The sequence below is a fragment of the Pristiophorus japonicus genome, chromosome X, assembly GCF_044704955.1.
Source record: "Pristiophorus japonicus isolate sPriJap1 chromosome X, sPriJap1.hap1, whole genome shotgun sequence".
NCBI lineage: Eukaryota > Metazoa > Chordata > Chondrichthyes > Pristiophoridae > Pristiophorus > Pristiophorus japonicus.
Window position 1 is genome coordinate 3,126,506 of NC_092010.1, and position 27,873 is coordinate 3,154,378.

Consider the following 27,873-nt stretch of genomic DNA (forward strand, 5'->3'; position numbering starts at 1 on the left):
GCAGGGTTGCTGGTGCTTCCCTGCTTGTTGCCGTGGCTACCTTCCCAGTCCCCTCCAGCGCTGTCCTCACTGCAGCTACTATCTCATCAAGGGATGGTGAGGAGCTCCCTCCACTTCCCCCACTCTGGGCGGCTCCTAAAGAACTTCTACCCCTATATCTCTTTACTGGGCTCCTGCAATCCCTTTTAAAATGCCCAGCTTTCCCGCACCCGTAGCACACTCCCTCCTTATCAATCGAGCGGCCACCCTCCTGGTGCCATTCCATTTTGGTAATCAAGTTGGGTTTTACTTCATTTACCCGACCTTTGGAGGTTTTCTCCTCCTCCCCTCCTCCATTCCGTTGGACGAGTGCCAGATGCCTGACCACTGCTTCCTCGGTGAGGTTGGGGTCCCGGGAATCGAACCACAGTTCTGCCCTGGCCTTGAGACGGGGCAAGCAGTTTTCCACCAGCATCCTCAGCCAGCGGCCAGTCTGTACCGCGGAAAGATTCACCCGGTCGAGGAGCTCCCCACAGGCTGCGTGGTATACCACCCACAGCCTGTCCGCAAACGCCTGCGGGGTTTCCCCTGCAAGCTGCCTTGTCCTTTCGACCCGTTCGAAAGGACTGCCGTCACCGAAGCCCATAGCCTCAAGGACGGCCCTCTGGACCTCAGTAAATGTACGCTGTCCCCTCCGGCATTCTGCCGGTAGAATGCCGGTAGGGCCTGGTACAATTTGCTGTCCAGAGAGAAGAGCAGCAGCTTGGCTGTCTCTTCCTCGTCGCACCCGTTAATTTCCCCTGCCTGCATCACCTCCATGAAGTGGATAGATGGGTCCCCACTGCGAGTGAGTTTGGCCAAATGGGCCACCATGGCCCTGAGTGATTGAACTCCATGGGGAATAATAAAGTCGCTCTCCAGCGCTCCCCGACCTTGGCCACCTGCCCGTGGAGGACCGTACTTGCGCTGCCTGACCGGGCACATCCGCCTTTGTTCAGGATCTTTCTGCACTGGTCCCTCTACCTCCGGCTGTCCCATCATACCCGGTGCAGCAGACAGTGCCTGGTCGCCTGATCCAGCCTTTAACTGACACTCGGCTGGAGCCTCACATCCCTGCTGCCGAGCGGGACACATTGGTCCTGCCCCCAGCCCTGGGTATGCTACTACCTGCGTGCCCCGCTCCTCTTGGTATCCCACCGGACAAACCACCGGTGCCTCAGGATATGGTCGGGCGTCTCTTGCCTTTGGATTCTCCTCTACCCCCCAATACTCTCCTTTGTCCCCTGTGGACCTTCCGGGTCCTATCAGGGCGACCATCCCCTTTGCCTGGGATAGAGCGTGGGTGAGAGTTTTAATCCTCTCCTGGCAGGGACCGTGATCTGCAAACTCACTGCTACTGGCCACTTTATAGGCTGCATGTACATCTTTTAATTTATTCTCTCGTTCCCAAATTTTCTGGGTGTACCGAGAGTTCTGTTCCTGGAGGGACCCCTCACTACCCTTGGCCTCAGTGACCTGACACTGAAGATAGTCCAGGCTATTTCGGAAGGTCTCCTCCAACTGCCGGTTCCTTTGCTGCTCCCCAGCTAATTCGGCCAGCAGGTTGTCCCCAACCGCAGCCCGGATAGCAGAGAGCTCCTCTGATTTCTGAAGACTCTGTTCCAAGTCCTTCACTCGCTGGTCGAGCTTTCGGACTTGACGGGTGAGGCAGATAAGCCAGATGGCCTTTTCCACCCTGTGGTGTGGTCCTTCCCTGCTGTCCACTGAGCAGCAGCATCCACTGGGCGCTCTGCCCGTGTGAGGGCTTGCACCCAAGGTTTAGCGAGATTCACTTTGCCAAAAATGTATGAGGAAATTCTCTCCTCCATTTTAGTTTCCTCTCTTATCACCTCATCTGTTATATTAACATCTCCTGTTTGCTTATGTCCTGCCGCGGTCACCATGTTCTGTAAGGGGTTTTCAGGGAGTGTTGTTGTACCTTGGGTGTCTCTCTCTGGGCTTCTGCCCTCACTGCTTATGCCTGGCCTATGAGGTACCCTGAGTGCTGCAAGAGCACCCCTGGAGAGACTGTGTCCACAGCTTATGAAGGGGGTTTCGAGACTCGTGCGTCCCCACAGCTTATGCCTAGCCTGTGAGGCACCTGTGAGTGTCAAACACTCCTAACCCCTTCTTCCCTAGCCTGTGACACACAGTTGAGCGTTTTCGAGGCACTCCTAGCTTCCCTTACACTGTTCTGACATAAGACTCACGATCAGGAGATGTAATACAATAGAACTGAGACAAGGTGATTCCTAGAGGAACTTAGGCTTCCAATTTATTTGACAAGGTGTATCTCAACAAACAGCAATACACCAACAAAACAATCCCCCTAAATCCCACTAAACGGAAACAACAAAAATCTTAACACAAGTTTAGCAGTACAATGCCCAACCTCCCACCTTTCCTGGCCTAACTGAGTTGGGAGTTCCGGGGACCAGAGGTTATACTCACTACTGTGCCTTCTGCAAGTCTGGTGGTTTGTTTCTTCTATCTTCGGTGTCTTCGGACACTGGTTTTCCTTCAGTGTCGAGAGGCTTGCTGGTTGTTGGATCACGAGGGCAGGGAACCACCCACACTACGTCAGAAACCCCTTTTTATAGCCAGATTATCCAGTCCGCCTCTCCTGCTGAAATCAATTCTTCCCATTGGTGGGCTTTGTGATTTTGAAAAATGCAGCAGTTTTAGATTATTGCGAGTATTTTCCACTGATGTTAACCTACTCAAGGTTTGAATGGGTGTTGATTGCGTTGGCCTCCTGTAGCCATTGTGTAGGCCCTTGGGTTGTTTTGGGTTCCCTGGTTTCTAAAGGTCTGCATAATTTTCCTTCAATTCAGTTTCTCTAACCTACTCAAGGTTTGAGTAGGTGTTAATTGGGTTGGTCTCCTGTAGCCATTATGTCGGTCCTTGGTTTGTTTTGGGTTCCCTAGTTTTCTGAAGATCTGCATAATTTCCTTCCATAGTGTAAAGATGGGGAAGACAATAGTCCGATAATGGCTGTGACTCAGTCCCACAGTTTTCGAGCAAGTGCTCTCCCATTGGCTTGAAAGCCCCATGCTTCGGGCTGACTCTGTCTCACCATTGGCCCTCCGGTGTCCTCCCCCGTCCAATCACTGCTCTGCCAAGGTCAAACTGTATCGGTTTCAATTCACAGCACAGACTGATCCCACAGCCCTTTTCCTTCTGGGTAAAATGAGGGGGTTTCCGTCCTCCCCTACAGAGTATAGGGGCAGGGAGGTGTTGTTACAGTTCTACAGGGCCTTGGTGAGGCCACACCTGGAGTACTGTGTACAGTTTTGGTCTCCTAATTTGAGGAAGGACATTCTTGCTATTGAGGGAGTGCAGCGAAGGTTCACCAGACTGATTCCCGGGATGGCGGGACTGACCTATCAAGAAAGACTGGATCAACTGGGCTTGGATTCACTGGAGTTCAGAAGATTGAGAGGGGACCTCATAGAAACGTTTAAAATTCTGATGGGTTCAGACAGGTTAGATGCAGGAAGAATGTTCCCAATGTTGGGGAAGTCCAGAACCAGGGGTCACAGTCTAAGGATAAGGGATAAGCCATTTAGGACCGAGATGAGGACAAACTTCTTCACCCAGAGAGTGGTGAACCTGTGGAATTCTCTACCACAGAAAGTTGTTGAGGCCAATTCACTAAATATATTCAAAAAGGAGTTAGATGAAGTCCTTACTACTAGGGGGATCAAGGGGTATGGCGAAAAAGCAGGAATGGGGTACTGAAGTTGCATGTTCAGCCATGAACTCATTGAATGGCGGTGCAGGCTCGAAGGGCCGAATGGCCTACTCCTGCACCTATTTTCTATGTTTCTATGATTGAAGGATAAATATTGGGCATGACAGCAGGGATAACTTCCTGCTCTTCTTCGAAATAGTGCCATGGATCTTCTATGTCCAATTAAGATGGCAGAGAGGTTTATGTGCTCAAGTTCCTGGAGTGGGACTTGAACCCACAAACTTCTGACTCAAATATTAAATATTTGTTTGTTATGTTCCAGATTTGTTAACTGTGCCAGAAAGGAGGAGGAACAGAACCTTGTAGCCTTTCAACACTGCGCCAAAATTTATTACCGGACCTGCAAGCCTGTTCCTCCTCGGTGCGAGCTGCTGGTCTGGTACGGTGATGAATATGCCAAGGAACTCGGTATCAAAAGGACCACAATGTGCATGGCAAAACAAGAACCAAAATGTAAGGATTCTGACCAAAATACAAACTGTAGCCAAAGTATCATTTTTTTTTGTTACAATCTCAAAGGTGATTGATAAAGTGCCTCATAGTAGACTTGTTAGCAAAATTGAAGCATGGATCCAAAAATGGCTAAGAGACAGAAAGCAGAGAGTAGTGCTGAATGCTTGTTTATCAGACTGGAGGGAAGTATGCAGTGTTATCCCCCAGGGGTCAGTATTAGGACCCCTGCTCTTTTTGATGTATATTAACAATCTGGGCTTGGGTATTGAGCGCATAATTTCAAAGTTTGCAGATGGCACAAAGTTTGGAAATGTAGTAAACAGTGAAGAGGCTCGTAGAAGTGTTCAGGAAGATGTAGATAAACAGGTGAAATAGGAAGGCACAGGGCAAATGTTGTGGCGGAAAATTCGGTGAAGTCTTGTGGCGGCGGTAGCTTGCAAGCACAGTGGGGTCAAGGGCTGTTTTTTTGAGGAGAGGGGTGATGGTGGCAGATTTGAAGGAGAGGGGAACAGTACCTGAGGAGAGAGAACCGTTAACGATGTCAGCTAACATTGAAGCCAGAAAAGGAAGTCGGGTGGTCAGCAGTTTAGTGGGCATCGGGTCAAGGGAGCAGGAAGTGGGTCTCATGGATGAGATGAGCATGGAGAGGTCAGGAGGGTAGATCAGAGAGAAACTGGAGAGAGATGAGAGTTCAGGGCTGGGGTTGGGAGGAACCTCAGAGGAGTTCCGGCCCGGTGGGCCAGGGGAAGGAAGGGAACTGGCAGATGCAGCTGATCGGATGGCCTAAATCATTGCGACAAAGAAGTCCATGAGCTCCTCAAACTTGTTGTTAGAGGTGAGTGTGGTAGAGACAGGGGAGAGGGGTTTAAGAAGACGTTTAATAGTAAAGAGTAATAGAAAAGTTAAAGATCCTATGGCACAATTTGTGGCCTAACTAAAACCGCCTTTTTCCACTTCCATAACATTGCCCGTCTGCGCCCCTGCCTCAGCTCATCTGCTGCTAAAACCCTCATCCATACCATTGTTACCTCTAGACTTGTCTACTCCAGTGCACTCCTCGCTGGCCTCCCACATTCTACCCTACGTAAACTTGAGCTCATTCCAAAACTCGGCAGCCCATGTCCTAACCCGCACCAAGTCCCACTCACCCATTACCCCTGTGCTCACCGACCTACATTGGCTTCCGGTTAAGCAATGCCTCAATTTCAAAATCCTCATCCTTGTTTACAAATGGTTGTGTTTTTTTGTACTGTGAAAATGGCCACGCTTGTCTCTGATTGGTCCCCTTGGGGGATAAGCCACACCCTGAAGTTTCTCTGGAATGTGTAACTGGAACCGCCCAGCCCAAGTTCTCACTGACTTTGCAAATTGTAACTCGATCCACTTTGACTTCCAAAAGCCACAGAGGATAGATCTCCCCAGAAGCCACCAAGTGCCAGCTGAAGTCCCTTACCCCAGCGCAAGTGCTGCCTCCCCTCCCCCGCCTTGGAAGGGGTATTGTGTGTGGATTGTTAACAGGTTTATTCGGTATGAAGTGAATAGTGACAGTGTCGTAACTTTTGAATTGGAGGCACTTCTCTCCCCTCTGATCCCCCCGTGTCTCTTTATTCACCCCCATGAAGTCCTTACTACTAGGGGGATCAAGGGGTATGGCGAGAAAGCAGGAATGGGGTACTGAATTTGCATGTTCAGCCATGAACTCATTGAATGGCGGTGCAGGCTAGAAGGGACGAATGGCCTACTCCTGCACCTATTTTCTATGTTTCTATGTTTCTATCCCTTCGATCTCTACCACTCCCTCCCCCTCCCTCTCTTGCTCTCCCCTCCCCTTCTCCGGGCTCGCTCTCTCTCTCCCCCAGGCTCTCACTCTCCCCTCGCATGCGCTCTCTATCTCTCCCTCCACCGCTCTCCTCCAAGCTCTCTCTCTCACCCCAAAGCGCTCTCTATCTCTTCCCCAGGCGCGCTCTCTCTCTCTCCACCTACACTCTTTCTCTCTCTCTCTCTCTCATACTCTACCCCAGTCTCTCTCGCTCTCTCTCTCACTCTCCCCCAGGCTCTCTCTATCGCTCCCTCCCCCCGTACCCACCAGGGCTCTTTCTCTCCCCAAAGTCATCTCTCTCTTTTCCCCCAGGCACTCTCTCTCGCCTCTAGGCTCTCGCTCTATCCATCCCACCCCCCCTCCGCCACCCAGGCTCTTTCTCTCTCTCTCTCTCTCTCTCTCTCTCTCTCTCTCTCCACCCGCCCCCCCACCCCCAGGCTCTCTCTCATGCCAGCACCCCCCTCTAGGCTCTCTCTCTCTATTTCCCCACTCCCCCAGGCTCTCTCTCTCCCCCGCGCCCCCAGTCTCTCTCTCTCTCTTCCCCCCCCTCACTCTCTCTCCCACCCCCGCACCCAACCCAGGCTCGCTCTCACTCTCTCTCTCCACCCCTCACCCGCAGTCTCGCTTTCTCTCTCTCCAACCACTGCCCCTGCCCTGGTGCGCTCTCTCTCTCACCCCCCACCCCCAGGCGCTCTCTCTCTCTCCCCCACCCCCGGGCTCGCTCTCTCTCTCTCCCCTCCCCCAGCTCTGCCCAGTCTCTCTCTCTCTCTCTCTCTCTCTCTTTCTTCACCGCCCCCCAGGCTCTCTCTCCCTCGCTCTCTCTCCACCCACCCGCCCCCAGGTTCTCTCTCTCTCTCTCTCTCTCCTCCCCACCGCACCACCCCCCCCAGGCTCTCTCTCCTGCCACCTCACCAGGCTCTCTCTCTCCCCGGTTGCTCGGAGCCCCACGGAGCATCAGAGCCCGGTCGGTGGTTGCTCGGGGAACGTGGTCGGACTGATTGCAGGGTCCTGCTTCCAGTTCGGTTCGGCACGTCCGGTCCTGGAACTTCCGGTTTGGGCGGGAGGCATCAGAGGCAGAGTCTTGACAGGACGCATGTGCAGAAGGACAGAAAAAGTACAGTACAAATAGTCAATTCCTTAACAAATCCCTCCATGGGCACACCACTCCCTATCTCTGTAATCTCCTTCAGCCTCACAACCCCCAAGATACCTGCGCTCCTCAAACTCTGCCCAATTGAGCATCCCTGGTTATAACTGCGCAACCATTGGTGCCCGTGCCTGGGCCCCAAGCTCTGCAACTCCCCCCTATACCTCGCTGCCTCTCTTTCCTTCTTTAAGACGCTCCTTAAAACCTACTTCTTTCACCAAGTCTGACGTAATTAATTCTTATGTGGGGGCGTGGTGTCAAATTTGTTTGTTTTATCTGAACACACTGTTATGCTAAAGCCGCTATATAAATACAAGTTGTTGTTGTTGTGCCCACCTGACAGAGCAGACAGGGCCTTGGCTTAACGTCTCATCCAATACATAGCACCTCCGACAGTGCAGCACTCCCACAACCTTCTGACTCAGAGGCGAGTGTGCTACCCACTGAGCCACAGTTAACACTGAGGAGACACTGAGTAGATTGGGACTGTACTCTCAGGAGTTTAGAAGAATGAGAGGCGATCTCATTGAAACATAGAAGATTCTGAGGGGGATTGACAGGGTAGATGCTGAGAGGCAGTTTCTCCTGGTTGGAGAGTCTAGAACTAGGGGGCACAGTCTCAGGATAAGCGGGTGACCATTTAAGACTGAGATGACGAGGGATGTCTTCACTCAGAGGGTTGTGATTCTTTAGAATTCTCTACCCCAAAGGACTGTGGATGCTGAGTCATTGAGTATATTCAAGGCTGAGATAGATAGATATTTTAATCCATGGGTTTCAAGGGATGTGGAGATCGGGCAGGAAAGTGGAGTTCAGATCGAAGATCAGTCATGATCTTATTCATGGAGCAGGCTGGAGGAGCCGAATGGCCGACTCCTGCTCCTAATTCTTATGTTCTTATGTTATGTGTAGAGATGAAAGAAGCGGAGGTATTTCTCCTTATAGCAGAGAAGGTTAAGGGGAGCATTATTAGAGATGTTCAAAAAATGTGTGGGGTTTTGATAAGACTAGATGGAGAGAAATTGCTTCCACTGGCAGGAGTATCGATAACCAGAGGACACAGGGAATAGACAAAAAAGTTCATGGGAGATGAGGAAAAATATTTTTGAGTTGTTAGGATCTGTAACGGACTGCCTGACAGGGTGGTGGAAGCAGCTTCAATAGTAACTTTCAGAAGGAAATTGGATATATACTTGAAAAGGAAACAACTGCAGGGCAATGGGGAAGAGTAGGAAAGTGGGATTGATTGGATAGCTCTGCAAAGAGCCAGCACAGACATGATGGCCCAAATGGCCTCCTATTGTGCTGTGATTCTATTATCATTGACTGACTGTGACTTTTATATTGTAATAGGTGATAGAGAGCAATGAAAGATTCAGGTGCAACTAAGTTTGTACAGGCTTTACCGGTTCCCAGTATCCCTACCTGGACAGTCGGTGAGGCGGTATCATTGTCCTTAGTAATCTTGGACTGGGAAGGGGTGAATTCAGCAAGTGATCCCTCTGCTGATCCCTCGACAGTGACTCTTTGGTGTGAATTATCCTCAGACGCTAGCACTGTTGTCTCTGAGTCAAAGGATGTTCCCACAGAATAGGCACTGAGGTCAGGAACTGCTCCTTTAAATATCATCCTATTACTTTTCAGCTTAAGAAAGAATTGCATCATATCGTGCTTTAGATGTGCTCAGGATGTCCCAAAGTTCCTTAGAGACAATGACTTACTTTTAGAAGTGCAATCACTGTTGTTATGTCGGCAAATTCAGCAGCACAGTTTGCACACAGCAAGATCCCACAAACAGCAATGAGATAAATGGTCTGGTGATGGGATTGTTCTTGTCCAACTTAACAGGCAGACAAGAAAGAAAGACTTGCATTTATATAGTGCCTTTCACGACCAGCGGACATCTCAAAGCACATTTCAGCCAATGAATTACTTTTGGAGTGTAGTCACTGTTGTAATGTGGGAAACGTGGCAGCCAACTTGCGCACAGCAAGCTCCCAGAAACAGCAATGTGATAATGACCAGATAATCTGTTTACGTTATGTTGATTGAGGGATAAATATTGGCCAGGACACAAGGACAAAGTTTTGCACGGTTTAAAAGATGACAGCTCTGACAGTGCAGCACTCCCTCAGTACAGCAATTGCTGCAAATGTCTGAAACTTCTGCCCCTATTGTTTCAGCCGGCAGCTGTTTATGATTCTGCCATCCCCATTTGCAACATTTAATCGCTCCTGATCACAGACCGTCCCTTTTGTTCTTTCCTCCCCTCCCCACTTTCCCTGCCTCTGCACCTGCTTCAAACCTGTTACATCTCTGACATTTCCAGTTCTGACGAAGGGTCTCAGACCTGAAACGTTAACTGTTTCTCTCACCACAGATGCTGCCTGGCCTGCTGAGTGTTTGTAGCATTTTCTGTTTTTGTCCCCTCTCATTCTCCCTTCCACACCTTGGTCCTCTCATTCCCCCATTCTCTAACCTTGCTTGACTTGAGACTGCCCAATGCCAGGGAAAATCAACTACTTATGATATAGTTAGTATCCATTTTAGCGGTTTTATAAATATAAATATTTTTTGAATATTGATGTTATTAGAAAACTTACTTGGAGACGCTCAAGCTGAATAATTGAGCATTTATAAAGATACAATGAGCATCATTGCACTGTTGGGGTCACTGGCAACTCCCAGCCAGCTCCCCTGCTCCTCAACACTTGCTGTTTAATTTTCTTTCCCCTGTTTTAACAAAGCTGATTTTCACACTGGTTTATAACAATACTTAAAAGGGTATTGATGTACACTTTGTTCCTTGGAGGATTTCACAGACTGAATTAATGAACCGTGAAACATTAGACAGTAATCTTTAAATGGACACGCCCTATTGATGATCCCCCACCACTTCTTCCACAGCAGGAGGCAGTAAATTCACAAAATTAACATCTTGAGAGCCCTGCTTTTAATACTCAAATAATCATCATTTGTACTTCCAAAAGACACTTTGAGATGTTTTGATACACTGACAATTTCTCTTTCTTCCTTCTCCAGCAGGGCAACAAGTGCACCGAGATGAGTGCCATCCTTGCCCTCATTGCAATGTAGCTTTTTCTTCTGCACATTTTCTCCAGAAACACATCAGAAGACATCCTGAATCCAGTGGGCAGAATTCAGCAGGACAATCTTCTCCACCGAGCACAAAATATCTTTTGCAACGGGAAAGTGGGCAGCGATCATTGACACAACCTGTCCAAAGCAGAGAATACAAAAAATCAGGAGATCTTCACCTACACCAGCAGATCCACACAGGAGAGAGGCCGCATAAATGTACAGAATGTGGAAAGAGTTTCACATGGGCAGGGCACCTCCATACACACCAGCGGATCCACACAGGAGAGCGGCCGTTTAAATGTACGGAATGTGGAAAGAGTTTCACATGGGCAGGAAACCTCCATAGACACCAGCGGATCCACACAGGAGAGCGGCCGTTTAAATGTATGGAATGTGGAAAGAGTTTCACACTGTCAGAGACCCTCCACAGACACCAGCGGATCCACACAGGAGAGAGGCCGTTTAAATGTACGGAATGTGGAAAGAGTTTCACACTGTCAGAGACCCTCCATAAACACCAGCGGATCCACACAGGAGAGAGGCCGTTTAAATGTACGGAATGTGGAAAGAGTTTCACACGGGCAGGGACCCTCCACAGACACCAGCGGATCCACACAGGAGAGAGGCCGTTTAAATGTACGGAATGTGGAAAGAGTTTCACACAGGCAGGGCACCTCCATACACACCAGCGGATCCACACAGGAGAGAGGCCGTTTAAATGTACGGAATGTGGAAAGAGTTTCACACAGGCAGGGGACCTCCATAAACACCAGCGGATCCACACAGGAGAGCGGCCGTTTAAATGTACGGAATGTGGAAAGAGTTTCACACGGGCAGGGACCCTCCACAGACACCAGCGGATCCACACAGGAGAGAGGCCGTATAAATGTACGGAATGTGGAAAGAGTTTCACACAGGCAGGAAACCTCCACAGACACCAGCGGATCCACACAGGAGAGAGGCCGTATAAATGTCGAGAACGGTAACCAATTTATAATTTTACTGAGTTTGAATTTTTCTTTCTATTTGAATGGCCTTCAATAATCACTTGTTACCTCAAACATTACTCATATTTATACTTCTTACCTTTCACTATTTATGACAATATTTGTGTGGATGAAGATTGAATATAAGGGTACATTCCATGATTCCTCACTGAGTGAGGGTTGGCGATTTGGGGCTGTGTTGTTGTAGTCTAATGTTTGACCCTCTCGCTCTAAAATTGTATCTTCCACTGGGATTTCAAAATGTTCCCTCTGCTATAAACTGCAGCATCTGCAGAATGTGTTTAATCTCCGAGAGTCTTTGTCCCACCGAGCTGTCACAGCCCCTTTATTCTGATGGTGACAGATCGCTGGGATCGACGCTGTCTTTCTGCAGTCTGGTTAGATCTGTGTTGGTAAAGTTGCCCATCACAATATATACTGTGGGCGAAATTTATCCCCGTCGGAAACAGGTCGCACCTCCCGTTTTTGTTGTGTTTTCCAATGGATGCGTTGGCCCTTCTTGTGAATTTCAGCTCTTTGTTGTTTTTTTCGAGCGGGGCAGAAGTCGGTCATAATGGGGTTGGAAGTGGGGGCGCGGCCGGCCGAACCCGGGGGTACAATTGTCGGACCGATCTAGCAGTCGGCCGGGAAAACAAATAACGTGGCGGCCATTTCAAACACAGTGCACTGACAGAAAAAGCTGTCGAGGGCACCGACCGGGGGCTGGAAGACTTTCTCACCTGAATTTTGCTTCTGGGGCGGGACATTGGCGTTGCGCGCTTTGATAACGCACTTAGGAGGCTTTGACAGCAGTGGGGCGGAAGTGGGGGGAGTGGGGCGAATATGGTCATCGCCGGAAAAATCCCAAGGAGAATTTTGCGAGCGGCGGCCAATCGACCAAAAATCAGCGGTCATTCGACACCGACACATGGCCACCACTTTCCAGCGGACAGAGGCCTTATCGGGAGGCTGAATTTCAGCCCCACTCTGGAAACAATTTTTCAGTCGCTATATTTATTAACAGTGAGAATTCGTGATGATATGTTCAGTAAAATGCTGTTATTGTAGTTTTCAAACTTTATGAAAGTGACGAGAAAAGATTAAGCAGAAGCTGAATTTGAAAATTGAAACGTTGGATGTGTTGAAACGTGTAATTTATTTAACACAGGCTCGACAGGCTGAAATGTGCTTTGGTTTGTATTATTCTGTATTGTATTTAAAATGTTTCCATGCAAACTGATTGATCTGTGTCTACAGTGACCCAGTAAAATCTGTGTTGTACAGTGTTATTCAAACATTATTAAACAAGCAAATTGTGATCAGATTCATTGTCATTGAGCAGTTTATTTAACGCTAATATACTTTAGCCTCTAGCCGGCTATAGATAGTGGTCGAGGACACAAAATTGTGCTTTGTAAGTCTGAGGCGGTGTTAAAGCGATGAGACGGTTGTGTAATACAACGGCAGGAAAGGATTTACCGTCTGAATAAACTCCGAAAGATCAATGCAACTTAAGGGCCTCCGATGTCATGTTAACCGAAAGTGAAAGGTGAGCGATTTAGGTCGAGCATTTGATCAGTGCCTTCAGTTCACTAAATACAACCAAACACAGTCAGCAATGGGCATCAGTGGCCAAGCCCGGGGTCCCGGAACACCCCTCCCCAAATACAGACCGTGCTGAGTGAACGCAGGCTGCAAACATAAGAGCCCAGAAGTGTCGGATGTCACCGGCACAAAAGCGACGCTCTGACCCGAGCTCGGAGATACCCGAACATGACGCTGAGTTTTGGTGCCAAAGAAACGCTGAACAAAACTCAAAGTAAGAGCGAATGTTTCACTCGGTTACAACTGGTGTCACCTCACTCCGAGTAACACTGTGGGCCGGGAGTTTGAGCAAATGACGATCGTCTGATGGATTATATATAAATATATATTATAGAGTATGATGAATAATCATTAATTACTGCACTATTTCCGACAACAAAACTCCGGTCATTTTCATCAATTGCCTCAAAGTAATCGAGCAATAAAAGTAGTGAGAGAAAGGGCACGATGTAAATGACTGGATACACACAACAACTTGCATTTATATAGCGCCTTTAACGCAGTAAAACGTCCCGTGGGGCAAAATGATAGAAGAGCTTCCCTCCCCCTTCAGACCAGCGGAGATGACTTGTGTCCTGTTGGACGCTGGAGTTCAGAGTCGAACGTTTTCCTCGTCCTGATAATTAAAAATAACATGATCGGGATGTTTTGGGACTGAGCAGCTGAACCTTCCCCATCTCAAGTTGTAAACAATCCATTGATGCAGCGTTTTCTCTCTGGTTTCCATTTCAAATCTCCCAGCACCTTCCCTCCGATTTGTTCTTCTCAGACATGGTCTTGTCCTCTTCAGTACCTTCCCTGTCACTCTTAGTTTGCCCTCCCTTCCTGAGCTTGGCCACCTTATTCACTCCACTTTGCCCCAATGTTTGTGCCCTTGTGGAGCCCTGAGTCTGTTCAATGGTTGTGCCCCAGGTCTGTTATTTGTGCCTTTTGTGTGAGGTGACGGGCTACAAGTCACCCTGCCAGCTCCTGTCTCTCCTCAGGGTATTTTGCTCTTGTTCTTGTCATAAATAAATTATTGACCCAATGTCCAAAATGTGAAATACAATTTATGAACTGAATTGCCCTCACACGGTTGACAATCCGCCCGCGCAGCCGCACACCGCCTTCCCCCTCCTGCAGCCTCCCGCTTTCTGCCCGTTGCCCGGCGACGCCGCCTCTATTTATAGCCTCCGCCTCCCCCCCGGGGGGCGGGGCGGTTCGAAGCGCGACACGTGCCTTGTTCCAAAGGGCTCGCGCTCTGCCTTCCTGGGCGCGTGAGGCGGGCTGGCTCCTCCCGCCGGAGCTCGCGGGGGGCGGGGCCCCGCTCAACTCTCAGCTGCAGCGCTTTGATTGGCCGAAGCCCCGCTCACGTGTTACCCTTCCAATGGCCCCGCCCCCGGGGGAGCGGGCGCTACAAATAGAGGCGGCGTCGCCGGGCAACGGGCAGAAAGCGGGAGGCTGCAGGAGGGAGATGGTGGTGTGCGGCTGCGCAGGCGGATTGTCAACCGTGTGAGGGCAATTCAGTTCATAAATTATATTTCACATTTTGGACATTGGGTCAATAATTTATTTATGACAAGAACAGGAGCAAAATACCCTGAGGAGAGACAGGAGCTGGCAGGGTGACTTGTAGTCACAAACAGACTCGGGTCGTCTTAGTCTCAGGGACAGTCACAACAAAAGACGCTTCACATATTAGTGCATCCAAACTAAACACTGCTGCTGATAGCAAAGGGTTTCACTCACATTGTGCTTCACTTTAGCCCGGCAGCTCACACAAAAGGCACAAATAACAGACCTGGGGCACAACCATTGAACAGACTCAGGGCTCCACAAGGGCACAAACATTGGGGCAAAGTGGAGTGAATAAGGTGGCCAAGCTCAGGAAGGGAGGGCAAACTAAGAGTGACAGGGAAGGTACTGAAGAGGACAAGACCATGTCTGAGAAGAGCAAATCGGAGGTAACTATTCACAACCCTGGTGTTATATTTCACCCTGAAATGAGTTACGGCCACATATCCGCAGCATAACTGAAACCGTCTATTTCCACCTCCGTAACATCGCCCGTCTCCGCCCTGCCTCAGCTCATTCACTGCTGAAACCCTCATCCCTGCCTTTGTTACTTCAGACTTGACTATTCCGACTGTCTCCTGACTGGCCTCCCACATTCTACCCGACGTAAACCAGAGGTGATCCAAAACTCGGCAGCTCCTGTCCTAACTCGCACCAAGTCCCACTCACCCATCACCCCCTGTGCTCGCCGACCAACATTGGTTCCCGGTGAAGCAATGCCTCGATTTCAAAATTCTCATCCTTGTTTTCAAATCCCTCCCTGGCCTCGCCCCTCCCTATCTCTGTAATCTCCAGCCCCACAACCCCCCGAGATGTCTGCACTCCTCTAACTCTGTCCTCCTGAACATCACTGATTATAATCGCTCAACCATCAGTGGCCGTGCCTTCGGCTGCCTGGGCCCCAAGCTCTGGAACTCCCTCCCTAAACCTCTCCGCCTCTCTACCTCTCTTTCCTCCTTTAAGACGTTCCTTTAACATCTACCTCTTTGACCATCTGCTGTCATTTCTTCTTCTGCGGCTCGGTGTCAAATTTATCTCTTTTGTCATGTATCACTGCTGTGAAGTGCCTTGTGACATTTTGCTACGTTAAAGGTGCTATATAAATAAATGTTGTTGCAGAAAGATGGTGGGAGATTTGAAATGGAAACCAGAGAGAAAATGCTGGATCAATGGATTGTTTGCAACTTGAGATGGGGAAGATTCAGCTGCTCAGTCCCAGAAGATCCCAATCACATTAATACTGTCAGTAGGGATAAGGTGAGTTCCCCAGTGTTTAGATTGGATCACTAACATTAATATTGGTCCATCAAACTTATCCTCCAGTAGAAGCTTAAGATTCCCTTTCACAATATCTAACTGTTCAAATTAATTCATTATTCTTTTTTTGCCTCTATCACCCTCCCCAGGCGACCATTTCAGGAATGGATCATTCTTTCTGTGACCTCCCAAAAGATGAGGAGTGATCTGATCGAGATGTTTAAAAAGAACGCCCAGCACCATCTTTTAAGGCAACTATGGATGGGCATTAAAGATGGTCTTGTCAGTATTGTTGATATCCTGAGTGAAAATTAAAGAGGGAATTGACAAATAAAGATTTCTAAAACTCATGTTTATCATTGGGGAATATGTAATCAATGGCATCCATTTTAAATTTCAACTAAGCTGTTGTAAAGGTAATCCAGGAAATAATTCTTAATGGAACATGTTGTGGGAATGTGAAATGCACTACCACAGGAGGACATTGGTGCAGATTTAATTCAGGTATTTAAAAGGGGAAAGATATTTGATTGTATGGATATTAAGTGAATTGAGAAAGTAGCAAAATTAGTTTTTTTTTAAAAAGTAGATCTACCACAATTAGCAACATGGCGACGCTTGCTGAATGGTCTTTTGCTGTGTTCCTTGAAGTTAGCAGACTGATCTCGACTATGACGTTGGGGTGAGTGTGGATAATGTCACAATGATGGGGAGGGATTGGAGGCATTCACTATGGGTGTCCTGGAACAACTGGCTCAAAAACAGCAGTGCCAGAAAACCTGCTGTAAGTTGTTTGACTATAATTAGCTGGGGAATGTTGCATGTGAGCAGAAAGGCGGTGAGGAAGAATCATTTAGAAATGGGGTGGTGTGTGGGAGCGTTTTAGCCATTTTGTTTTACCTTCTCAGACACCCTCTGGAGCATGGTAGCACCAACACTGATTGTAGAAGGTCTTGAGACAACTTTCCTTCAAGACCATTCAACATCATGTTGCCATGATATTGATGGCCCCCAATAAAGGCTGGCTGTGCCGGCCCATTCAAGTGGTGTGGAGGGTATTCTTTTAAAGATTGGGTGATCTGACAGGGTAGCTAATCTTACATTTGTAGAGCCCTAGTTTGTGAAGATTACAGATTTAATGTCTAGATATATCAGAAATGTCACTTATTTTGTCTGCAGATTCTTGAGAAGCTTAAAGACATTGCTGTTCATCTTTCCAAAGATAATTGGGCAGAGCTCAGTGAATGGGTAGACATCCGATAGAAGAATGTGCAGCAGAACTTTGAAACCATGAGTGCAATAGGTTTGTACAAAATCAATTATTTTCTTGTTTTCAATATTTCTCCCTTCCTCGCCTGAACATTCTCATTCACATTGGCAAACAATTCTTCCAATATTACACCCAAGTGGACTTTCTCCCCATATGTGGTTGGACATTTTGGTTGTGATTTTCCATTTCACCGCTGTGGATACACATTCGGAATGTATAACATTGTTGTAGGAGGTAGGCACCTTTAGAATATACCAGAACACTAGGCATTAGGCACCTGCTAGATATATCTGAACGCATATAAGTTTAAAGTGGCCACACATAAAATGGCTGCCCAGGCATGATGGGAAATCAGGTAGTCAAGCTGTGAACTGTTGAATGTTCAATGACCGAGCAATAACCCTGTGAGGCCCACTATAGGAATGCCTGGGATGCAGGATAAGAATAATGAGGAAAGAACCCATCTCCTGTAAACAAGGTCATAACCAATTAATTCCCCAGGAAGAAAGAGATAAGAAGGGAACCTATCTCCAGTAACAAAGTCATCAATCAGCCCGAGCTGACAAGAACCGAACATATGGTTCCTGAGGCATCAGGGGAATTCTATTGGGTTAAAAGAACCTATATGTAATCTATAATCGTTGTGATTGGCTTGTGTCCAGCCGTGATGGGCTGTGTAGCTGTAGTAAACTGTTTGTAACTGTTGTGAAACACATAAAGGTGCATGTAACCCTTTGTTCTGTGGAGAGAAGCCTGGATACAGTCCTGAGACTTCCTCCCCGCTAGCGTTAATAAAGGCCGCGACGGCGTTGGAACCGACTCTGAGTGTTGAGTGATTCTTCTGAGAAAACACTAACGCTAACAGTGGCGTAGTCGACGGGATTTCCAGGAGTCGCTGGACGCCCTTGGAAAAAACCCGGGTGAGTATAAAAAACAATTTTTAAGTATAAAGGGTGGGAGGTGGAAGCTGGTTGATCGACACGAGGGGACGGTCCAATATCTCAAACGCCTAGCCTGAGCCTGAATTAAGAGGACTTTTGTCCCACGTGACGGCCAGGAACCAAGTAGGCGTAGGGAACACACTTAGACCGTAGGATCGTGATACCGAGAGACATCTTCCGGACCCAGTAGTGCAATTAGAAATACCCCGGGGTAGAACCAAGTGGTGTACAGCGGCTAACGGAATCCAAACCTGTGAAGAGGGTCGGACCAACGGGCCTGGCGGTGGTCGGTAGTCGTTAAGGATACGTAGAGCACTGCGGGAATTGCTTAAACGCGTTTTTAAGAATTGTATAAGTTTGTGCAAAAGCAGAACTTGTGACCTGACAGTAGCCAAGAGACAGTTTACTACAAGTCGCGCTAGAAAGAAAGCGGACCTCTGAGTAGATTCCTAACAGTACTAGTCCTACCCAGGAATGGCCATGAAAACAAGTAACCTCGAGTGGGGACCAGAAGGGTCGCTTACCCGCCACCTGGCGTAAAAACAAAAGAAGCTAATCGAAAAAATGATTAAAGCAGGGTGGAATCCTCAGGAACTACCAGCAAAGCAAAGGGAATGGTGGGTGAAGGAACGGAAAAACCAATACCGGTAGTCCACTACAAAAGTTATGTGAGGAATTATTTAGATAAAACTACGAATTCCCTGAAAGGTCATGGATCCAAAAATAGAGCCGGCCAAAACAAGAAGAGAGACTGTTGTAAATGTCTGATCGTTGAGTGAGAAGTGCCTGTGTGATTTTTGACTGCGGAATGAATTTTTTTATGTTTTCATGTTCCGAAAGCCTGGTTGGAAGAGGAATGCAAGTGTCTGTTTATTTTAGAAACAGAGTGAAAGTCTTTTTTAACCATTTGTAGTGCTGTCCTGCATGTGGGAAGTTTTAAGACATTTTAAGTTAGAAACGCAGGTGTGGATTTATTCGGATGATAAGTTACGGAACTAGGAAATGTACAAAGAATAGGTTTGTTGAGCAAAAGATAAAAAATACATGGTCCCGGTGGTTAAAAAAAAAGATAAAGCTTGAAATTACAAAGTTTGAATTGGGATTTTGAGATATTCAGAGAAGGCACAGAAAATACTGAGGTGGATTCAAAAAAGAATTAAATCTGATCAGGTCAAACTTCTGGGCGAGTGGCAAGCTATCTGTGAAGGTGTAAAAGGGACTTTTGGAAAATGTTAAAAACAGCAAGCTTTAGTAACGACTTTGAAACTGGAGCATTTTGAGATAACGAAAGGCAGCCCTCAAACTCTCAAAGCTGGACTCCATTCCAGTTATGGAGAAAAAGAAAAAGATAAAGACGCCACTTTGAAAGTAAACAAATGATTTTAAATTAACAACGTTATGGAGTTACGAACCCTCCGTGTAAAATACAAAACCTAATTTGAAGAAAGAAAAAAAAAAGATGTAACGGACTAAATGGAAAAAGACATAACTTACTAAATACTAGTTGATGTTTGCTGTGAAAAAGATATCAAGAAAAGTCCCGAACAGTCTAAACAAGCAGGAGGGTTTTGAAGATAACGAGGAGAAAGAGAGAAATTTAAAAAAAACAACATTGAATTTCAGGAAACAAAATTGCTATTGTATGTGTGGTCTCGTTTTAAATCAATTTAAAAAAAAAATTCTTTGGCAAGTACTTGAATTAGAAGTTAAGAAAACATTGGAGTTTACTCTAATGATTTATGCTGTTTAACGGATTCCTAATTTCTAAGCCAGTTTTGAAGGCACAAAGACTTTTTTTTTCAGATGATTACGTGAAGTCACGTAATGACATCAGGTCTTCTTACAAACCTGGAAAGGAGTTAACCCTTTCCATTGACAGCCGTTTAAGATACTGAACATTATTAGTTTGGATTTCTTAATAGAAAAAAAAGACTCACCTAACAGAGGAAACGTGAAATAAAAACAGAACTAGCTTATGTAATAATACTTGCCTGATACAATAAAGAAATAGATACTCAATAAAACAAATTGACGAGTTAAAAGCTAAGATAAACAGGCTGGAAGAGATAATGGGACTAGACGGATAGTGCAGTGCGCAGCCATAGCACCATCACCTATGGCAATAGAGCCAATGTACCCCACGGTGGGTAGGTGTAGTCCACAAACCCAACCTAACGGTAAAGCAGACAACGATGTTTGGAGGAATAGCTTTGGCCTTGGTCATAATAGGAGTTTGGGTAATATTTAAGTGGGTAAAGACACGGGCGCACGCCCCACAGATTCAACTCGAAATGGTTCGATTATAACCTTGTGCTTCTGATTTCGCAGGGTGACAGGGACACTCGTAGAGCAAAAAACTTAACCCCTGGTGACGACCAGGCCATCTGTTTAAAATTACAGATAATACTTACCGGAATGGGAATACGAACGGCGCTACTTGTAATATGGATAGCCCTGCGACATGCACGTACCCTGCGCAACACCGACGGACAGCAGAGCACGCTGGAAATAAACAACTACATGAACTATGGAGTCTTGTTTAATTTAACGGATGGACTGTGCATCCCAGCAGCCAAGGACTGGAGCAAGGACAGGACTTATTTTAATGCATGGTTACAAGTGAATCCTAATAAGAATCCTAATAAGAGTATGTGTGCAGTGCTCCACGGGTATAAGGAGCAGCTGCATTAAACGGAGGGATGTCAAAGGGCCCGATGAATGTACTTTCGGCATAATTTGCGCGCCTCCGGGACAGTCCCAGCAATCGGTCATCCACAAGAAGGGAATGGGGCTGTGTGGGTATTACGAGGAGGCGGGGGCGGCTGCAATATAATTGTATGTATGTTTCTCACCCCCTCCAACACCGCGCCCCATAAGAACCACTACATTGCCCGAGGAACTGCCTTGTCCCATAACTACTAAGGGACCAGAGAATGGGATTGTAATGTACAACGAAGGGGAATTATTGTATGATAATGTTAAACATGAAATTGTGCCTGTTCTGATCAATATTTCAGGCATCCAGATGCCGGAATACTGTACCGAACAGTCAAGGAAAATGTACAATGTATTAAGTAAAGTTGTAATGCAGCAGGCTGCCGATGCAATGGGTGCCAGTAGGTTCCGGGGACAGGGGTTAGCCCCCAGGATGAAGAGGGAAATACAGGGACCTCCGTAGTGAACTCGATAGACATACAAGGGTTAAATGAGAGGGTGGAACAGCTTAGAGGGGTGATGAAGGGGTTATTGGAGAGAGTGGAGCAAAACCAGGAAGACCAAGCCAACCTAGGAAAGGAGGGTGCCGAAATCCAGTTGGATGGCATCTCAGTCCTGGAAGCTCACGCCAAAACCATCAATCACCTCATTGATAGAGAAAAAGAAGATACAGGAAAGCAAAGACAGGGGCAACTCTGTCACACTTATGGTCTGTGGATGGTGGGACAGATCCGCCACAATCTCGACCAGATCCAACGCGGGGAAGTACCCGATTGGATAGACAGTTCACATTTAGCTCAGTTGGCTAACCAGAGGGGGACACTGGATGATTGTACTCTGAAGGGACTGACCCGAGTATACCCAGCAATTCCAGATTGCCAGATGGGTAGGACTACCGGGATAGGGATAGTCCTGATGATCCCTATAGCCACGCCGGATTCAGGGCCCTTCCCCCTATACCAACTAGAGAATATCGGAGTAATACGGGAAAATGTCTCCATACGCTACTACCTGACCATCACCTCTGCCGTTCGTCGAAACAACATACTTACCGGGATTTCCCTAGCAGATTGCAAGCAAAAGGGGGAAATCACAGTATGCCCTCACCCGGTGGGCCGAGGGGAGCTCGACGAGTACGGGTTTAACCGAACCGACGGGTGTGTACTAGAAATAGTGCCCGCACACATGCACTTCGCGAGGGCAGGCTATGGAGGGAAGGGAAGGTACTGCGTCTCTACCACAGAGCATTCATACCAGTATAATGACCTGCAGTGCCCAATACCACAGCCAAACTTTTGCTTTACACCACTACGACCTGTCGCGATCGGGCAAGCACATATCACACAGGTTAGGTGCCGGAAGTCCGAAGTTATTGAGGTAACCGATCAGCTCCATGATCATTTACAGGATTATGACGAGCCAGATCAGGTCCCTATCCCACATCTAACCGAAATATTACGAGAGTTGAGGCTCAGAGTGGGTCAATCCGTAAAGCTCTATCACCAACTGCAAACTAAAATCAAAGTACTAGAAGAAGATACCAATGTAGACTTACAAAGTCAGAGTTGGTGGAGAAAGGTCTGGGACTGGGGAATAAATGTGAACATCCACCCATGGATTCGAATAATTTCACACATACTGGTCGGGATACAATTGATCTTAGCAATAACATGGGGCATAATGGCCTGCCAGGCATGCAGACACCATGCACAACAAAGACGGACAAATCACCATTCCCCGGATACTAAACAAGCCTGTTTGATAAGGGGGCAGGAGGATTTAGCCTTTGTCAATTTGATTTAAGCAACCGGGACTCCTGAAACCGCGTGACTGGCCAGCACGTTGAGGCAGGGAGTACCGGGCCATGCACAAAAATCTAATAAAGGTAGAACGGTCAGTTAAAAGGGGACTAGGACGAGTCCCTTTACCGAAAGGGGGAGTTGTTGTAGGAGGTAGGCACCTTTAGAATATACCAGAACACTAGGCATTAGGCACCTGCTAGATATATCTGAACGCATATAAGTTTAAAGTGGCCACACATAAAATGGCTGCCCAGGCATGATGGGAAATCAGGTAGTCAAGCTGTGAACTGTTGAATGTTCAATGACCGAGCAATAACCCTGTGAGGCCCACTATAGGAATGCCTGGATGCAGGATAAGAATAATGAGGAAAGAACCCATCTCCTGTAAACAAGGTCATAAACCAATTAATTCCCCAGGAAGAAAGAGATAAGAAGGGAACCTATCTCCTGTAACAAAGTCATCAATCCGCCCGAGCTGACAATAACCGAACATATGGTTCCTGAGGCACCAGGGGAATTCTATTGGGTTAAAAGAACCTATATGTAATCTATAATCGTTGTGATTGGCTTGTGTCCAGCCGTGATGGGCTGTGTAACTGTAGTAAACTGTTTGTAACTGTTGTGAAACATATAAAAGTGCATGTAACCCTTTGTTCTGTGGAGAGAAGTCTGGACTCAGTCTTGTGATTTCCTCCCCGCTAGCGTTAATAAAGGCCGCGACAGCGTTGGAACCGACTCTGAGTGTTGAGTGATTCTTCTGAGAAAACACTAATGCTAACAACATGAAATGCAGAATCTCCAACCTGTGATTCACTGAATATTAATTTAATTGTCTTGAATAAAATCCTGTCTGTGTTGGTCGGCTTGTGATGTGAGCACAGTGCAGCTGATCCAGATCTCCACTGACTATCAGATCACCTCCTATTGTACCCGTGTGGCTTTTCCCCCACTCTTTGTGCAAAACCAATAAATGATTGTCATTAAAAACTAAATGAAGAATAAAAATAGTACATTTTGCAATAGGGAGGTGAACTCTGCATCTCAGATACCATCAAGGACCCTCCTTTCCCTCGGTACTGTGAGTGACCGTCAGCTGTCACAATGTAAATAGGAATCTGTGGCATAAAACTACTGGGAGAATTCGGCTCTTAAAGGTCCTGAGGGGAGTGCTGTGCTCCCAGCATAACATAAAAGCTCATTTGCATCTGATCAATCAGGGCTGGATTTAAATCCAGATGCCATTGAGGAAGGAAAGCCTCTGTGCTGCTCTTACTGATATTATTCGAAAATGGTTCAATTCAACAGATGCCTCACATCAGTAAGTTAAGGCAAATTAAATACAGGGAATGTTCAACAGCAGGTGATTGGAATATTTTAATTTTTACAGGATTGAATGTACCTAAACCAGCATTCATGACAAGACCCAGCAGATGGCGCCAACCCTGTGTGTATGAATCTAGTGACTCTGATGAGGATTGGACGCCTAAACTTCTTGTGAACAACCCAACAAGTAAATTGAATTGTTTTTCTTTGTTAAAGTATTAAATGTGCTTTTTTACCACCCTGATTATAGCAGCTGGGACATATTTTTTGTCAGGATGCCGTTACTTTGATGTTTTGGAAAGCTGGAAAGATAAGTAAATTGTCTGTGTGATATATTCTTTACGACATCACAAACGCACAGAGTACAAGGTGGCTCCTTTAGATCATGTGACTTTTATTGTATTTACAGCAGCAGTTGCATTACCACAGTAGTCCACTAGGTGGAGCAGTAGTTGACAAGGTGGAGCTCTATATTACACCTCTCCCTCCTCAATGAAGAAGCAATCATAACAAATAATCATCATTAATATCTTGCATGGTTATACATAACAAAATATATGGACTTATTTTGCCATATTTACAAATCAATTTGACCACGTTATTTGTTTCGAAGAGGATACCTTCGCTCTCAAACAGAACCTTCGAAACTTGGTATCGAACTTACTCCTTCTAGGTTGAGCATGAAGATAGTTTTCCTCCAAGGGTAACCTGTGATCTCATCATCATCGGCAGTCCCTCGAATCGAGGATGACTTGCTTCCACGTCAAAAAGTTCACAGGTGTTTTAATGAAGGACCTAAAATTCCAGGTCCCGAACTAAAACTTGACGGGTGGAAGATGCCTGTTCGTGGATTTTTTTTAACGTGAGGTGCCCGTTGCACACCACATGGGCTTGACAGAGTTAGGTCTTAGTCCAGTGGCAAGGATTAACCAAGACAACTGGAGACCACCTCTGCTGCAAGGACCTAGTGCGCATTTATATCGCAGTGTGGACTGGCCCATGCTGCCTCTGGGCCCTCGCCTCTCCTGGGCCCCGATCACATCTCTCTGGAATCTCTCGCCGCTCCTTTGCCCCGACCTCACCGCTCCTGCTGTATCTGCTCATGCTCCAATCACCGACCTGGATCTTGGTGACGTTACTCTTTGCTGCCATTGCTCTCCTACTCTAGCACGTTGCTGCTCCTTGGAGTGGTATGCCGCCACGTTGCTCCTTCCGCTCCCCGGCCTGCTCCGCTGGTGCTGTCTACAACTTCAGACTGTCTGCCTGACTCGGACTCAAACTTAAATTCTGACTTTCTCTTGGACTTGGTTCTAATACATCTGATGTTGGATTTTCTACTGGTACTCTACTTGTCACGAGACTCTCTGACTCATCAGAAATAATCAAAACATTCTGACTTTCAAACCTTTCCACATCTGTAGATAAAATACGATCAATGTGAACAAACCTAACCTTTCCATGATCAAACATCTTGACCAAATATGTGCAAGGGCCACATATTTTCACTACTCTTCCTGGTTGCCACTTTCACCATTTATGGTGATGGTTCTTCATTCTAACCTTCTGATTTAATTTCACACTTCTCTCTCTTACTCTACTTCTGGCATGATTCTCTTTCTGTCTTGTTTCTCTTTTACTGACTGTGCCAAGTTTGGCTTTGAGCTAAAACTTAGTTTGTGGCTGTCATTTGAGAAACAACTCTGCTGGTGTTCTACCAGTAGTTGTATGAGGATTATTATGATAAGCAATTTGAAAATTTGTCAATTTGTGGTCTAACGAAAACTGCCATTTCTTTGTATTTGGATCCAACATTTGCTTGATGAGGGCATGTTTTACAATTTTTACTGTGCACTCAACTGCACCATTTGAAGCAGGGTGGTATAGTGGAACTTTGGTATGTTTCACACCATTTCTGCTCATGAACTGTGCCAATTCTTCTGAACAAAATTGCAGCTCATTATCAGACACAATTTCTTCTGGGAGGCCTTTTGAAGACAACCATCTTCACAATTTGTTTAGTGTTTGACTTATTTTCTGCAGCAGAAACACCTCAAATGGCTGTCAATCACAATGACCAATTGCTGTCCTTCTGGCTCAGCAAAATCTATATGTAATCTTTGCCACACCATTTGAGACCATTTCCATTCCTGTAATGGTACTGATGATGGTTTCTTGCTTGTCAATTGATATGTTGTACACTGACTAATGATGTACTATATATCTTTATCTAAACCTGGCCACCATAAGTAACTTGCATGCAAAACTCTTTGTCAAGCACATTCCCAGGTGCTGGTCATTAATATCTCCTAATAATTTGGACCTGAACTTTTTTGGGATAAGTATTCTTGCACTCCACATGATACAATCTTTATCCACTGATAATTAATTCCTATGAACGATGTATGGATGAATATATTTCTCTGATACCTGGTTTGGCCAGCCATTTGCTGTGTAATAATTCACCTTTGACACAACTGGGTCACATTTGGTTGCTCTACCAATCTCTTCAGCTGTGGCTGGCAATTCATCAATGTATGAAAAATAGAATACTTCTTCCCTATTGCATGTAACTTGTGATGGGGATGGCAACCTCGACGTAGCATCACCATTAATATCTGACTTAGATACAACAAAAATAAGTATAGCCCAATTACTTGGATCTACCTGAGAGATAATGTTCTTAGTTTCTAGACTTTTGAGTTCTTGCTCAACTTTCTCCTTGAATGCGTATAGTACAGGACGTGGCTTGCAGTATATTGGTCTAGCTTCCTTCTGTATCCTGACAATTATCTTGGATCAGACTGTCTGTTTGGGGGACACCTTCCGATATCGCTTGATGATATCATCCTTCGATGCAAATCTCATTTCAACACGAAAAATCTTATTCCATTCCAGCTTCAGTGATTCCAACCAATTTCTACCTATTAAGGCAGGCTTGTCTCCTGCCACTGCTAAGAGACGCAAGCTCTGAAATTGTTCTTTGCATTCACCGGTACGGTGATACGTCCTACAACAGGGATTTTCTCTCCTGAGTAGCCTCGCAGCTCGATCTTTGACTTCTCTATTGGAAACTCACTCAACTTGTTGAGATATAAGCGATTCTGGTAATTCGCTCATGGATGCACCAGTGTCGCGTTCCTTGTGTATCCTGTTCCTGCAATGTTTACTTGGATGACAATACTTTGTGAATCGCTGTTAGATAACCCTGATGATGTGTATCTCCAGACCCTCCTCATCCTGTTGCTTCTCTTTAATACTATGTAGTCTCTGGCGATTTCTACTTATGGCATTGAAAGTTGGTTAACTCTTCAGTCGACATGCCTTCGCTGGATGCCCAGCTTTCTTGCAGAAGAAACGCTCTACCTTCACGTTTGTGTAATGTGTTGTCCGAGGCACCGATATTATGACTTCAATTAACTGTTACCGTGGCTATTTTCTGATGAATTGGGGCCCAACTGCCTTTTACTTTTAACCTGCAGGTGATTGATCTCGGTTGCTTGACAACTGGAAAGGGCACAAAATTGTCTGGAGTATTGGTCGGACATATCGATCGATCTAGCTGTCTGACAAGCTAAATCAAAAGTCAAGTTCGGGGTTGTCAACAACTTTCTTCTAATTGCTTCAGTTTTCATCCCACAAACAAAGCGGTCACGCAATGTTCAGTCCTGAAAGTTTCCAAAATGACAATGAAAGGATAGCTATTTTAAAGCTACAATGTACTCACTGATACTCTCATCATGGAAATAATCTTGTGTTCCAAAACGATAACTTTCATCAATTTCCAGAGGCTCAGGACTGTAGTTCTGTTCTCTCCTTCAGTGGCGTATCCTTTGGCTTGACAGGAACAAGCACATTTTTCAGGGTTAGATACACCTCGGGGCCTGCTTCAATCAACAAAATAGCTTGTTTTCTTTTTAAAACCACCCGATTATGGTTTTCATCACCGCGGACATCGCCGATAGTATTCCTGGTGAAAAACATTTCTAGCCTTTCCACATAGGCTCAAAGTCTCCTGGTCATGATGGAACTCACCCAAGCGCCCTATTATTCCCATAGGCACAGCCATCTGCACTCTGGCAATGTCAACAGTGTGCTTGAAATTTACCTGGATTTTTAGCTGTGCTGCA

General features: G+C 46.4%; 2 protein-coding genes and 1 long non-coding RNA gene across 4 annotated transcripts in view; all 3 read left to right on the forward strand.

The window, feature by feature from the left end:
- Window positions 1-9,391, forward strand: part of LOC139240776 (histone-lysine N-methyltransferase PRDM9-like) — a 48,283-nt gene extending 38,892 nt beyond the window's left edge. The window contains exons 9-10 of the mRNA XM_070869254.1: window positions 4,035-4,225; window positions 9,375-9,391. Coding sequence (XP_070725355.1) covers window positions 4,035-4,225; window positions 9,375-9,391 — 208 coding nt within the window. The remainder of the gene's footprint in view (window positions 1-4,034; window positions 4,226-9,374) is intronic.
- Window positions 9,392-10,214: 823 nt separating this feature from the next.
- LOC139240777 (zinc finger protein 235-like) lies at window positions 10,215-11,433 on the forward strand (the record flags this gene model as incomplete). The annotated part of the gene is made up of 1 exon (XM_070869255.1): window positions 10,215-11,433. A coding segment is annotated over one exon (1,065 nt), but the record flags the coding sequence as incomplete, so codon positions are not given.
- A 2,898-nt stretch (window positions 11,434-14,331) lies between these two features.
- LOC139240832 (uncharacterized) lies at window positions 14,332-17,518 on the forward strand. 2 transcript variants are annotated; one of them, XR_011588747.1, is made up of 4 exons: window positions 14,332-14,827; window positions 15,558-15,695; window positions 15,845-16,377; window positions 16,875-17,518. It is a non-coding gene; the product is annotated as an uncharacterized lncRNA (long non-coding RNA). The 2 variants fall into 2 exon arrangements; XR_011588746.1 differs by having other exon boundaries at window positions 15,845-17,518.
- Window positions 17,519-27,873: the final 10,355 nt, after the last annotated feature.